The following is a 15160-nucleotide window of genomic DNA, read 5'->3' on the forward strand; positions in this document are numbered from 1 at the left end:
CACAGCCTACAACCTCTCTGCCTGGGACTTCGGAAGTCACTTCTGTTCAGCCGACAACCTCTCCTCCTGAGACTATGGAAGTCACTTCAGTTCAGCCTAAAACTTCTCCCCCTGAGATGACAGAAGCTGCTTCTGTTCAGCCTACAACTTCTCCTCTTGTGACTACACAATTCACTTCACTACAGCCTACAGCTTCTCCCCCTGAGACTGCAGAAGTCACTTCAGTGCAGCCTCCAACTTCTCCTCCTGGGACTTCTAAAGTCTCTTCTGTTCAGCCTACAACTTCTCCCCCTGAGACTATGGAAGTCACTTCTGTTCAGCCTACAACTTCTCCCATTGTGACTACAGAATTCACTTCATTTCAGCCTACAACCTCTCCTCCTGAGACTACGGAAGGCACTTCAGTGCAGCCTGCAACTTTGCCTGTTGTGACTACAGAATTCACTTCACTACAGTCTACAACCTCTCCTCCTGGGACTTTGGAAGTCACTTCGGTTCAGCCTAAAATGTCTCCCCCTGGGACTATGGAAGCCACTTCTGTTCAGCCCACAACTTCTCCTCCTGAGACAACAGAATTCACTTCACTTCAGCCTATGACTTCTCATGTTTTGACAACCGAAGTCACTGCAGTGCAGCCTACAACCTCTCTGCCTGGGACTTTAGAAGTCACTTCTGTTCAGCCTACAACTTCTCCCCCTGAGACTACAGAATTCACTTCACCACAGCCTACAGCTTCTCCCGCTGAGACTGCAGAAGTCACTTCAGTGCAGCCTCCAACTTCTCCTTCTGGGACTTCTAAAGTCTCTTCGGTTCAGCCTACAACTTCTCCCCCTGAGACTATGGAAGTCACTTCTGTTCAGCCTACAACTTCTCCCATTGTGACTACAGAATTCACTTCATTTCAGCCTACAACCTCTCCTCCTGAGACTACGGAAGGCACTTCAGTGCAGCCTGCAACTTTGCCTGTTGTGACTACAGAATTCACTTCACTACAGTCTACAACCTCTCCTCCTGGGACTTTGGAAGTCACTTCGGTTCAGCCTAAAATGTCTCCCCCTGGGACTATGGAAGCCACTTCTGTTCAGCCCACAACTTCTCCTCCTGAGACAACAGAATTCACTTCACTTCAGCCTATGACTTCTCCTGTTTTGACAACCGAAGTCACTGCAGTGCAGCCTACAACCTCTCTGCCTGGGACTTTAGAAGTCACTTCTGTTCAGCCTACAACTTGTCCCCCTGAGACTACAGAATTCACTTCACCACAGCCTACTACCTCTCTGCCTGGGACTTCAGAAGTCACTTCTGTTCAGCCTACAACTTCTCCCCCTGAGGCTGCAGAAATCATTTCAGTGCAGCCTGCAATTTCCCTGCCTGGGACTTCTGAAGTCACTTCGATTCAGCCTATGACTTCTCCTCCTTTGACAACTGAAGTCACTGCAGTGCAGCCTACAACTTCTCCCACTGAGATGACAGAAGCTCCTTCTGTTCAGCCCACAACTTCTCCTCTTGTGACTACAGAATTCACTTCACTACAGCCTACAACTTCTCCTCCTGAGACTATGGAAGCCACTTCAGTGCAGCCCACAACTTCTCCTCTTGTGAACACAGAAGTCACTTCACTTCAGCCTATAACTTCTCTGCCTGAGACTACAGAATTCACTTCAGTGCAGCCTGCAACTTTGCCTGTTGTGACTACAGAATTCACTTCACTACAGCCTGCAACCTCTCCTCCTGGTACTACGGAAGTCACTTCGGTTCAGCCTATGACTTCTCCTCTTGTGACTACGGAAGTCACTTCAGTGCAGCCTATGATTTCTCCTCTTGTGACTACGGAAGTCACTTCACTGCAGTCTACAACTTCTTCCCCTGAGATTATGGAAGTCACTTCTGTTCAGCCCACAACTTCTCCTCCTGAGACTATGGAAGCCACTTCAGTGCAGCCTATGACATCTCCTCTTGTGACCACAGGAGTCACTTCACTACAGCCTACAACCTCTCTTCCTGGGATTTCTGAGGTCACTTCGGTTCACCCTACAACCTCTCCTTCTGAGACTATGGAAGTCACTTCAGTGCAGCCTATGATTTCTCCTCTTGTGACTACGGAAGTCACTTCACTGCAGTCTACAACTTCTTCCCCTGAGATTATGAAAGTCACTTCTGTTCAGCCCACAACTTCTCCTGAGACTATGGAAGCCACTTCAGTGCAGCCTATGACATCTCCTCTTGTGACCACAGGAGTCACTTCACTACAGCCTACAACCTCTCTTCCTGGGATTTCTGAGGTCACCTCGGTTCACCCTACAACCTCTCCTTCTGAGACTATGGAAGTCACTTCAGTGCAGCGTACAACCTCTCCTCCTGGGACTTCGGAAGTCACTTCAGTTCAGCCTACAACTTCTCCCCCTGAGACTATGGAAGTCACTTCTGTTCAGCCCACAACTTCTCCTCCTGAGACAACAGAAGCCACTTCTGTTCAGCCTACAACTTCTCCTCTTGTGACTACAGAGTTCACTTCACCACAACCTACAACCTCTCTGCCTGGGACTTCGGAAGTCACTTCTGTTCAGCCTACAACCTCTCCTCCTGAGACTATGGAAGTCACTTCAGTTCAGCCTAAAACTTCTCCCCCTGAGATGACAGAAGCTGCTTCTGTTCAGCCTACAACTTCTCCTGTTGTGACTACACAATTCACTTCACTACAGCCTACAGCATCTCCCCCTGAGACTGCAGAAGTCACTTCAGTGCAGCCTCCAACTTCTCCTTCTGGGACTTCTAAAGTCTCTTCGGTTCAGCCTACAACTTCTCCCCCTGACACTATGGAAGTCACTTCTGTTCAGCCTACAACTTCTCCCATTGTGACTACAGAATTCACTTCATTACAGCCTACAACCTCTCCTCCTGGGACTACGGAAGTCACTTCAGTGCAGCCTACTCCGTCTGAGACAACAGAAGCCATTCCTTTTCAGCCTACAACCTCTCTGTCTGAGAGAACAGAAGCCACTTCTGTTCATCCTGCAACTTCTCCTCTTGGGACTACAGAATTCACTTCACCACAGCCTACAACTTCTCCTCCTGAGACTACGGAAGCCACTTCAGTGCAGCCTATGACTTCTCCTCTTTTGACCACAGAAGTCACTTCACTACAGCCTACAACTTCTCCTCCTGAGACTTCTGAGGTCATTTCAGTGCAGCCTACAACCTCTCTGTCTGAGATGACAGAAGCCACTTCTGCTCATCCTACAACTTCTCCCATTGTGACTACAGAATTCACTTCACCACAGCCTACAACCTCTCCGCCTGGGACTTCGGAAGTTACTTCGGTTCTGCTTACAACTTCTCCCCCTGAAACTATGGAAGCCACTCCTGTTCAGCCTACAACTTCTCCCATTGTGACTACAGAATTCACTTCACCACAGCCTACAACCTCTCCGCCTGGGACTTCGGAAGTTACTTCAGTTCTGCTTACAACTTCTCCCCCTGAGACTATGGAAGCCACTCCTGTTCAGCCTACAACTTCTCCTCTTGTGACTACAGAATTCACTTCACCACAGCCTACAACCTCTCCACCTGAGGCTGCAGAAGTCACTTCAGTGCAGCCTACAATCTCTCCTCCTGAGACTATGGAAGTCACTTCAGTTCAGCCAACCACTTCTCCCCCTGAGACTATGGAAGTCACTTCTGTTCAGCCTACAACCTCTGCTATTGTGACTACAGAATTCACTTCACTACAGCCTACAATTTCTCCCCCTGAGACTGCAGAAGTCACTTCAGTGCAGCCTATGACTTCTCTTTTGACTACCAAAGTCACTTCTGTTCAGCCTACAACTTCTCTTTCTGAGAGAACAGAATCCACTTCACTTCAGCCTATGACTTCTCTTTTGACTACCGAAGTCACTTCTGTTCAGCCTACAACTTCTCTTTCTGAGAGAACAGAATCCACTTCACTTCAGCCTATGACTTCTCTTTTGACTACCGAAGTCACTGCAGTGCAACCTGCAACATCTCTGTCTGAGGCAACAGAAGCCACTTCTGTTCAGCCTATAACTTCTCCTCTTGTGACTACAGAATTCAGTTCAACACAGCCTACAACTTCTCCTCCTGAGAATACAGAAGTCAGTTCAGTGCAGGCTATGACTTTTCCTCTTGTGAATTCAGAAGTCTCTTCACTACAGTCTGCAACCTCTCCTCCTGGGACTTCGGAAGTCACCTCAGTTCAGCCTACTTCAGACATAGAGAGAGGTGGGTCAGTTCCTATGACTACAACTGTATTGCCAAGTGTTTTTGGTGGCTGTGTAGCTAGAAACAAAAGTTTGAATGTTTTTTTTCCTTCTTAATAGCCATTCCGACCACCACCTCAGTTCCTGATGAAAAGTTGCTTACAAGCCAAGTGAAGAGCACAGTCACATCTATTACTGAAACATCAATCACAAGTAAGTGGGTAGTCGGATTTAGCGATTATAAACAAACTATTTTGACTGAGTGTTTTGGAATGGGAAGCTTTTCAGATGTTCCCATGTGGTACAGATCCTTTCTTTAAATACTTGGTTTTGAAAATAAGAATCGCTTTGTGGGTCAAGATTATTGCCATAATAACGGTTCAGTTGTTGGGGATGGATTTCAGCTTATGCTGTCATTCAGGTTTGCGGTTCAAGTTCAGCAACAACAAGAAATAAAGTATTAATTTCCCAATATCAAGGTCAAAAGTGCAACACTTCCCATTTTGGGGGAGTTAATGGATTTGAAATATATCCAGGATACTGCGGATTGTTTTTGAAACAATTAACCATCTCTTCTGAAAAGGCACATAAAGTGGTATACAGCAAAGTAATATTTAGAAATAGTGAAATAAAATCTAAAACTTGTGAAAACATAAATGATTTGCAATTCAAACCCAGCAGGTCATTTTTTAAGGTATAAAATGATACTGCATCAGCAACGATAAATATCTGTGCCTCTTCTTATTTAGCTTGAGACTGAAATCACGGCCACTTGATCTTTTCCCCATCAGGCTTTGGGTCTGTAAAGAGCAATGTCTTTCGGCTAGTGCTAATGTGAACCCTTTCCATCCAGCAATTCAGGTTACTGAATCTGTAATCCACGCTGCCACTGCCGAGGAACCAGTGGGACTACCTGGCGGTGTTAAAAATGCCACAACTCCACAGACTACTACACTGCCTGTAGAGACAACAAGTAAGGGTTAAGAACGGGTGGCTTAAGAATCCTTCCTTAGCTGGAATTTAGGCTAGAGTTTGGAATTCCAGGCAGAAAGGAATTGTTTCCGGATGGGACCAGGAACTGAATGGACTTTAGTGACTTCTGGTGCTAATCCAAGCTTTGCAAGCCTCACCATGAATACTCAGGAAGGCCTCTGCATTGTATACAAACTCTTTCTCTGGCTTTGAAAAAGGGAGAGTAATCCATGGAAGTAAGCTCTTTGCTGTTCCCCTCACCCTGTCGACTCCTTGCTTCTTTGTTCCCTGCACAGGCACTTTTGCAAAGCCTCCACTGCCCACCATTGTGCCTCCAGTAACGCCGCACAGGACCACAAACGTGACTCTGGTGGTGGCAACCACTCCTGAATGGCCACCTACAACTTTGTCCACCACATCCCAGTTGACAAGTGAGAGATTTGCGATTTGGGGGTGGGGGAACTGCAAGTACCCGATACTGAGACTGTAAATCTTTATATTACCATTCATTTCCCATTGTCATGTGGGGCACCTGTTCTTCTATGAAAGGGGAGCATGATGCACCTGCACGAACTCCCTTGGACAGGAAATTCTCCATGCCTTAAGACCACAGGGAAGAAATAAGGAGAAAAGAAACCTACTTAGGGATAAAATAATGACACAACATTAACTCTTAAAGGCTTTCTAATAAGATAACTGCACAGTACTTTCCATTCCCTATCTCAGTGCAGATCTAACTCCCTGGGCTGAGGCAGGAGATCACAGTCTTTGCTTGCCTCTGCCCCATATTCTACTTGATTTCGCCCCATAGCGCCATCTTCAAGCTGCAAGACAGATGCACAGATGTGTCTGAGAAACTAACATGGTTTTCATAAAGCCAAAAGCTCCAAATGATTACTGCTCGCTACAAACTGTTCCTGTCTTCCTACTGACAAGTGTTCCTTACGAAAGATTACAATTGTAGAACGACAGTACAACAGTTACGTTTTCCCATTACGTTCCAGCTGCTTGGCCCACTGCAAACTCAATGACAACGCCAGCGCTTGAACAGTTCACAAAGGAAGCACATGGATGTGTTGATAATGGCCAGACGTACCTTACAGTGTGCCAATGCAACCGTTGTATTTTCTCATGTTGTTCCAGCTGTTTTGCCCACTGCAATTCAATCAACAACCCCAACCCCAGCGGTCGAACAGTTCACCATGAATTTCACCATCACCAACCTCCAGTACAAGCCAGAGATGGGAACGCCCAATTCGCTGGCCTTCAGCTCTGCAGAAAGAGCCCTTACAACTCTGGTGAGTCTGGTTCCGTTCCTGCTGGCGTAAATTGGTTGGGGTATTTTGTGGACAGTTAGTTTGACACTTAAATATCCCTTTTCTGTTAGCTTGGCAGAGTACTCACCAATAGCAGCATTGGCCCGGCATATTTGGGATGCAAAGTGACAACTCTGAGGTAAGCCTTGGTCAAACGGATGTACATTTCTGCTCTCATTGCCTTTTGCTCAGACAGCAGTGACACTCCCTTGGCCCTCCCTCGGGCGAATTGAGAATGTGTCATCTCAGATTTGCTCTCTCCTCCCAGATCGGTGAAAAACGGGGATGAAACTGGAATGGACGCCGTATGCACTTACCGAAATGACTCTACGATGCCTACATTTGACCGAGTGAAACTGTACCATGAAATCGTCAACCAGACCAACATTTTCACCAAGATGGGGCCGTATCGCTTGGAAAGATATAGCCTCTGTGTCAATGGTAATCAAGAGGAGTGTAGTGGTTTCCATGAGACTGACTGAAGGTGGGAAGAGGAGGGATATTTCAATCAATCAACTGGCTTTTGTCCTGTTTATCGTCAACCTGCACCCTGATTGATTCCTATGTAGTTTTCCGCAAATGTCAACTTGGAAATAAATATTATGTCTTACACTCTCCATAGGTTATAATGAAGTTCCCCTGGAAGCAAGTAAGTATCGTATCAAATTCTTCTGTAAAAATGTGTAGGTAGATGAAATTATTCAAAGCAGAGAGAAAGAGAGGGCTATGAATGTGTTGATAATGGCCAGACATACCTTGCAGTGTGCCATTGCAACCGTTGCATTTTCTCACGTTGTTCCAGCTGTTTTGCCCACTGCAATTCAATCACCAACCCCAAGCCCAGTGGTCGAACAGTTCACCGTGAATTTCACTGTCACCAACCTCCAGTACAAGCCAGAGATGGGAACGCCCAATTCGCTGGCCTTCAGTTCTGCAGAAAGAGCCCTTACGACTCTGGTAAGTCTAGTTCCATACCTGCAGGCATAAATCAGTTGGGGTACTCTGTGGACTGTTAGTTTGACACTTAAATATCCCTTTTTTGTTAGCTTGGCAGAGTACTCACCAATAGCAGCATTGGCCCGGCGTATTTGGGATGCAAAGTGATAACTCTGAGGTAAGCCTTGGTCAAATGGATGTACATTGAGAATTGCAATGATGGATGTACATTGAGAATTGCAATGGATGTACATTGAGAATGTGTCATCTCAGATTTGCTCTCTCCTCCCAGACCAGTGAAAAACGGGGATGAAACTGGAATGGACGCTGTATGCACTTACCGAAATGACTCTACGATGCCTACATTTGACCGAGTGAAACTGTACCATGAAATCGTCAACCAGACCAACATTTTCACCAAGATGGGGCCGTATCGCTTGGAAAGATATAGCCTCTATGTCAATGGTAATCACGAGGAGTGTAGTGGTTTCCATGAGACTGACTGAAGGCAGGAAGAGGGGGGATATTTCAATCAATCAACTGGCTTTTGTCTTGTTTATCTTCAACCTGCACCCCCATTGATTCCTATGTAGTTTTCCGCAAATGTCAGCTTGGAAATAAATATTATGTCTTCCATTCTCTGTAGGTTTTAATGAAGTTCCCCTGGAAGCAAGTAAGTATCGTATCAAATTCATCTGTAAAAATGTGTAGGTAGATTAAATTATTCAAAGCAGAGAGAAAGAGAGGCCTATGAATGTGTTGATAATGGCCAGACGTACCTTGCAGTATGCCAATGCAACCGTTGCATTTTCTTCTAGCTGTTTTGCCCACTGCAATTCAATCACCAACCCCAAGCCCAGTGGTCGAACAGTTCACCATGAATTTCACTGTCACCAACCTCCAGTACAAGCCAGAGATGGGAACGCCCAATTCGCTAGCCTTCAGTTCTGCAGAAAGAGTCCTTACGACTCTGGTAAGTCTGGTTCCATTCCTGCAGGCATAAATCGGTTGGGGTACTTTGTGGACTGTTAGTTTGACACTTAAATATCCCTTTTTTGTTAGCTTGGCAGAGTACTCACCAATAGCAGCATTGGCCCGGCGTATTTGGGATGCAAAGTGACAACTCTGAGGTAAGTCTTGGTCAAATGGATGTACATTGAGAATTGCAATGGATGTACACTGAGAATGTGTCATCTCAGATTTGCTCTCTCCTCTCAGACCAGTGAAAAACGGGGATGAAACTGGAATGGACGCTGTATGCACTTACCAAAATGACTCTACGATGCCTACATTTGACCGAGTGAAACTGTACCATGAAATCGTCAACCAGACCAACATTTTCACCAAGATGGGGCCGTATCGCTTGGAAAGATATAGCCTCTATGTCAATGGTAATCACGAGGAGTGTAGTGGTTTCCATGAGACTGACTGAAGGCGGGAAGAGGGGGGATATTTCAATCAATCAACTGGCTTTTGTCTTGTTTATCTTCAACCTGCATCCCCATTGATTCCTATGTAGTTTTCCGCAAATGTCAGCTTAGAAATAAATATTATGTCTTCCACTCTCCGTAGGTTTTAATGAAGTTCCCCTGGAAGCAAGTAAGTATCGTATCAAATTCATCTGTAAAAATGTGTAAGTAGATTAAATTATTCAAAGCAGAGAGAAAGAGAGGCCTATGAATATGTTGATAATGGCCAGACGTACCTTGCAGTATGCCAATGCAACCGTTGCATTTTCTTCTAGCTGTTTTGCCCACTGCAATTCAATCACCAACCCCAAGCCCACTGGTCGAACAGTTCACCGTGAATTTCACTGTCACCAACCTCCAGTACAAGCCAGAGATGGGAACGCCCAATTCGCTGGCCTTCAGTTCTGCAGAAAGAGCCCTTACGACTCTGGTAAGTCTGGTTCCATTCCTGCAGGCATAAATTGGTTGGGGTACTTTGTGGACTGTTAGTTTGACACTTAAATATCCCTTTTTTGTTAGCTTGGCAGAGTACTCACCAATAGCAGCATTGGCCCGGCGTATTTGGGATGCAAAGTGACAACTCTGAGGTAAGTCTTGGTCAAATGGATGTACATTGAGAATTGCAATGGATGTACATTGAGAATGTGTCATCTCAGATTTGCTCTCTCCTCTCAGACCAGTGAAAAACGGGGATGAAACTGGAATGGACGCCGTATGCACTTACCGAAATGACTCTACGATGCCTACATTTGACCGAGTGAAACTGTACCATGAAATCGTCAACCAGACCAACATTTTCACCAAGATGGGGCCGTATCGCTTGGAAAGATATAGCCTCTATGTCAATGGTAATCACGAGGAGTGTAGTGGTTTCCATGAGACTGACTGAAGGCGGGAAGAGGGGGGATATTTCAATCAATCAACTGGCTTTTGTCTTGTTTATCTTCAACCTGCACCCCCATTGATTCCTATGTAGTTTTCCGCAAATGTCAGCTTGGAAATAAATATTATGTCTTCCATTCTCTGTAGGTTTTAATGAAGTTCCCCTGGAAGCAAGTAAGTATCGTATCAAATTCATCTGTAAAAATGTGTAGGTAGATTAAATTATTCAAAGCAGAGAGAAAGAGAGGCCTATGAATGTGTTGATAATGGCCAGACGTACCTTGCAGTATGCCAATGCAACCGTTGCATTTTCTTCTAGCTGTTTTGCCCACTGCAATTCAATCACCAACCCCAAGCCCAGTGGTCGAACAGTTCACCGTGAATTTCACTGTCACCAACCTCCAGTACAAGCCAGAGATGGGAACGCCCAATTCGCTAGCCTTCAGTTCTGCAGAAAGTGTCCTTACGACTCTGGTAAGTCTGGTTCCATTCCTGCAGGCATAAATCGGTTGGGGTACTTTGTGGACTGTTAGTTTGACACTTAAATATCCCTTTTTTGTTAGCTTGGCAGAGTACTCACCAATAGCAGCATTGGCCCGGCGTATTTGGGATGCAAAGTGACAACTCTGAGGTAAGTCTTGGTCAAATGGATGTACATTGAGAATTGCAATGATGGATGTACATTGAGAATTGCAATGGATGTACACTGAGAATGTGTCATCTCAGATTTGCTCTCTCCTCTCAGACCAGTGGAAAACGGGGATGAAACTGGAATGGACGCCGTATGCACTTACCGAAATGACTCTACGATGCCTACATTTGACCGAGTGAAACTGTACCATGAAATCGTCAACCAGACCAACATTTTCACCAAGATGGGGCCGTATCGCTTGGAAAGATATAGCCTCTATGTCAATGGTAATCACGAGGAGTGTAGTGGTTTCCATGAGACTGACTGAAGGCGGGAAGAGGGGGGATATTTCAATCAATCAACTGGCTTTTGTCTTGTTTATCTTCAACCTGCATCCCCATTGATTCCTATGTACTTTTCCGCAAATGTCAGCTTAGAAATAAATATTATGTCTTCCACTCTCCGTAGGTTTTAATGAAGTTCCCCTGGAAGCAAGTAAGTATCGTATCAAATTCATCTGTAAAAATGTGTAGGTAGATTAAATTATTCAAAGCAGAGAGAAAGAGAGGCCTATGAATATGTTGATAATGGCCAGACGTACCTTGCAGTATGCCAATGCAACCGTTGCATTTTCTTCTAGCTGTTTTGCCCACTGCAATTCAATCACCAACCCCAAGCCCACTGGTCGAACAGTTCACCGTGAATTTCACTGTCACCAACCTCCAGTACAAGCCAGAGATGGGAACGCCCAATTCGCTGGCCTTCAGTTCTGCAGAAAGAGCCCTTACGACTCTGGTAAGTCTGGTTCCATTCCTGCAGGCATAAATTGGTTGGGGTACTTTGTGGACTGTTAGTTTGACACTTAAATATCCCTTTTTTGTTAGCTTGGCAGAGTACTCACCAATAGCAGCATTGGCCCGGCGTATTTGGGATGCAAAGTGACAACTCTGAGGTAAGTCTTGGTCAAATGGATGTACATTGAGAATTGCAATGGATGTACATTGAGAATGTGTCATCTCAGATTTGCTCTCTCCTCTCAGACCAGTGAAAAATGGGGATGAAACTGGAATGGACGCCGTATGCACTTACCGAAATGACTCTACGATGCCTACATTTGACCGAGTGAAACTGTACCATGAAATCGTCAACCAGACCAACATTTTCACCAAGATGGGGCCGTATCGCTTGGAAAGATATAGCCTCTATGTCAATGGTAATCACGAGGAGTGTAGTGGTTTCCATGAGACTGACTGAAGGCGGGAAGAGGGGGGATATTTCAATCAATCAACTGGCTTTTGTCTTGTTTATCTTCAACCTGCACCCCCATTGATTCCTATGTAGTTTTCCGCAAATGTCAGCTTGGAAATAAATATTATGTCTTCCATTCTCTGTAGGTTTTAATGAAGTTCCCCTGGAAGCAAGTAAGTATCGTATCAAATTCATCTGTAAAAATGTGTAGGTAGATTAAATTATTCAAAGCAGAGAGAAAGAGAGGCCTATGAATGTGTTGATAATGGCCAGACGTACCTTGCAGTATGCCAATGCAACCGTTGCATTTTCTTCTAGCTGTTTTGCCCACTGCAATTCAATCACCAACCCCAAGCCCAGTGGTCGAACAGTTCACCGTGAATTTCACTGTCACCAACCTCCAGTACAAGCCAGAGATGGGAACGCCCAATTCGCTAGCCTTCAGTTCTGCAGAAAGAGTCCTTACGACTCTGGTAAGTCTGGTTCCATTCCTGCAGGCATAAATCGGTTGGGGTACTTTGTGGACTGTTAGTTTGACACTTAAATATCCCTTTTTTGTTAGCTTGGCAGAGTACTCACCAATAGCAGCATTGGCCCGGCGTATTTGGGATGCAAAGTGACAACTCTGAGGTAAGTCTTGGTCAAATGGATGTACATTGAGAATTGCAATGATGGATGTACATTGAGAATTGCAATGGATGTACACTGAGAATGTGTCATCTCAGATTTGCTCTCTCCTCTCAGACCAGTGGAAAACGGGGATGAAACTGGAATGGACGCTGTATGCACTTACCAAAATGACTCTACGATGCCTACATTTGACCGAGTGAAACTGTACCATGAAATCGTCAACCAGACCAACATTTTCACCAAGATGGGGCCGTATCGCTTGGAAAGATATAGCCTCTATGTCAATGGTAATCACGAGGAGTGTAGTGGTTTCCATGAGACTGACTGAAGGCGGGAAGAGGGGGGATATTTCAATCAATCAACTGGCTTTTGTCTTGTTTATCTTCAACCTGCATCCCCATTGATTCCTATGTACTTTTCCGCAAATGTCAGCTTAGAAATAAATATTATGTCTTCCACTCTCCGTAGGTTTTAATGAAGTTCCCCTGGAAGCAAGTAAGTATCGTATCAAATTCATCTGTAAAAATGTGTAGGTAGATTAAATTATTCAAAGCAGAGAGAAAGAGAGGCCTATGAATGTGTTGATAATGGCCAGACGTACCTTGCAGTATGCCAATGCAACCGTTGCATTTTCTTCTAGCTGTTTTGCCCACTGCAATTCAATCACCAACCCCAAGCCCAGTGGTCGAACAGTTCACCGTGAATTTCACTGTCACCAACCTCCAGTACAAGCCAGAGATGGGAATGCCCAATTCGCTGGCCTTCAGTTCTGCAGAAAGAGCCCTTACGACTCTGGTAAGTCTGGTTCCATTCCTGCAGGCATAAATCGGTTGGGGTACTTTGTGGACTGTTAGTTTGACACTTAAATATCCCTTTTTTGTTAGCTTGGCAGAGTACTCACCAATAGCAGCATTGGCCCGGCGTATTTGGGATGCAAAGTGACAACTCTGAGGTAAGTCTTGGTCAAATGGATGTACATTGAGAATTGCAATGGATGTACATTGAGAATGTGTCATCTCAGATTTGCTCTCTCCCCTCAGACCAGTGAAAAACGGGGATGAAACTGGAATGGACGCTGTATGCACTTACCGAAATGACTCCACGATGCCTACATTTGACCGAGTGAAACTGTACCATGAAATCGTCAACCAGACCAACATTTTCACCAAGATGGGGCCGTATCGCTTGGAAAGATATAGCCTCTATGTCAATGGTAATCAAGAGGAGTGTAGTGGTTTCCATGAGACTGACTGAAGGCGGGAAGAGGAGGGATATTTCAATCAATCAACTGGCTTTTGTCTTGTTTATCTTCAACCTGCACCCCCGTTGATTCCTATGTAGTTTTCCGCAAATGTCAGCTTGGAAATAAATATTATGTCTTCCATTCTCTGTAGGTTTTAATGAAGTTCCCCTGGAAGCAAGTAAGTATCGTATCAAATTCATCTGTAAAAATGTGTAGGTAGATTAAATTATTCAAAGCAGAGAGAAAGAGAGGCCTATGAATGTGTTGATAATGGCCAGACGTACCTTGCAGTATGCCAATGCAACCGTTGCATTTTCTTCTAGCTGTTTTGCCCACTGCAATTCAATCACCAACCCCAAGCCCAGTGGTCGAACAGTTCACCGTGAATTTCACTGTCACCAACCTCCAGTACAAGCCAGAGATGGGAACGCCCAATTCGCTAGCCTTCAGTTCTGCAGAAAGAGTCCTTACGACTCTGGTAAGTCTGGTTCCATTCCTGCAGGCATAAATCGGTTGGGGTACTTTGTGGACTGTTAGTTTGACACTTAAATATCCCTTTTTTGTTAGCTTGGCAGAGTACTCACCAATAGCAGCATTGGCCCGGCGTATTTGGGATGCAAAGTGACAACTCTGAGGTAAGCCTTGGTCAAACGGATGTACATTTCTGCTCTCGTTGCCTTTTGCTCAGACAGCAGTGATACTCCCTTAGCCCTCCCTGTGGCGAATTGAGAATGTGTCATCACAGATTTGCTCTCTCCTCCCAGACTGGTGAAAAATGGGGATGAAACTGGAATGGATGCTATATGCACTTATCGAAATGACTCTATGATGCATACATTTGACCGAGTGAAACTGTACCATGAAATCGTCAATCAGACCAACATTTTCACCAAGATGGGGCCATATCGGTTGGAAAGATATAGCCTCTATGTCAACGGTAATCATGTGATTTTTAACTGTTTTGAGTGGATCATTCCTGTGTCTGTTGTGTGTATTGCATCTCAGTAATGTAGCTGGTGGCTAACCATGCCCTATCATGGGTGCCATAGGCTTTAGCAGAGGCTATGTTGTTCTCCAGATGTCTGCAACTGCCTATTGGCCATGCTGACTGGGAGTTACTGTTCAACACATCTGGAGGGCACCAGGTTGGGGAAATTATATGGCCCCTCTTTCTTAAAATGATTACAGTTTGAGCACTCTCAACCCCTGAGAGCACTTAGCAATATGTAAGCATGCCAAAATGTGGTCCACTGGAGAAGGAAATGGCAACCCACTCCAGTATTCTTGCCAAGAAAACCCCATGGAACGTATCACAAGGCTAAAGATATGATGCTGGAAGATGAGCCCCTCAGGTCAGAAGGTGTCCAGTATACTACTGGGGAAGAGCAGAGGGTATTTCTAAGTAGCACCAGAAAGAGTGAAGCGGCTGGGCCACAGCCGAAAGGACACTCAGCTGTGGATGTGTCTGGTGGTGAAAAGGTAGTCCGATGCTGTAAAGAACAATATTGTTTAGTAACCTGGAATGTCAGATCAATGAATCAAGGTAAGCTGGAGGTGGTCAAGCATGAGATGGCAAGATTGAACATCGACATCTTGGGAATCAGCAAACTACAATG

At 45.2% G+C, this 15160-nt stretch overlaps 2 protein-coding genes across 2 annotated transcripts in view; both read left to right on the forward strand.

Moving 5' to 3' along the window:
* The first annotated feature begins 7133 nt into the window (after positions 1–7133).
* LOC146333702 (mucin-16-like) lies at positions 7134–13555 on the forward strand. Its single transcript, XM_084825701.1, has 22 exons — positions 7134–7154; positions 7268–7462; positions 7552–7619; positions 7734–7906; positions 8260–8414; positions 8504–8571; positions 8660–8832; positions 9186–9340; positions 9430–9497; positions 9586–9758; positions 10112–10266; positions 10356–10423; positions 10538–10710; positions 11064–11218; positions 11308–11375; positions 11464–11636; positions 11990–12144; positions 12234–12301; positions 12416–12588; positions 12942–13096; positions 13186–13253; positions 13342–13555. The coding sequence occupies exons 1-22, from the start codon at positions 7134–7136 to the stop codon at positions 13553–13555; spliced, it is 2874 nt and encodes a 957-aa protein (XP_084681827.1).
* A 259-nt stretch (positions 13556–13814) lies between these two features.
* Positions 13815–15160, forward strand: part of LOC146333703 (mucin-16-like) — a 52943-nt gene continuing 51597 nt past the window's right edge. Inside the window, exons 1-4 of the mRNA XM_084825702.1 lie at positions 13815–13824; positions 13868–14022; positions 14112–14179; positions 14309–14481. Of these exons, the coding sequence (XP_084681828.1) occupies positions 13815–13824; positions 13868–14022; positions 14112–14179; positions 14309–14481 (406 nt within the window). The remainder of the gene's footprint in view (positions 13825–13867; positions 14023–14111; positions 14180–14308; positions 14482–15160) is intronic.

Source organism: Heloderma suspectum, chromosome Z, assembly GCF_057233095.1.
Source record: "Heloderma suspectum isolate Gila_16-S chromosome Z, 16-S_ref, whole genome shotgun sequence".
Classification (NCBI taxonomy): domain Eukaryota; kingdom Metazoa; phylum Chordata; class Lepidosauria; order Squamata; family Helodermatidae; genus Heloderma; species Heloderma suspectum.

What these genes read in the sequence shown, in the direction of transcription:
- LOC146333702 (XM_084825701.1), top strand. Translation starts at nt 7,134, where the DNA reads ATGAAGTTCCCCTGGAAGCAA. An exon ending in TGAAGTTCCCCTGGAAGCAA is followed by an intron (nt 7,155 to 7,267) that starts GTAAGTATCGTA and finishes CATACCTTGCAG; the next exon opens with TGTGCCATTGCAACCGTTGC. An exon ending in AAAGAGCCCTTACGACTCTG is followed by an intron (nt 9,341 to 9,429) that starts GTAAGTCTGGTT and finishes CTTTTTTGTTAG; the next exon opens with CTTGGCAGAGTACTCACCAA.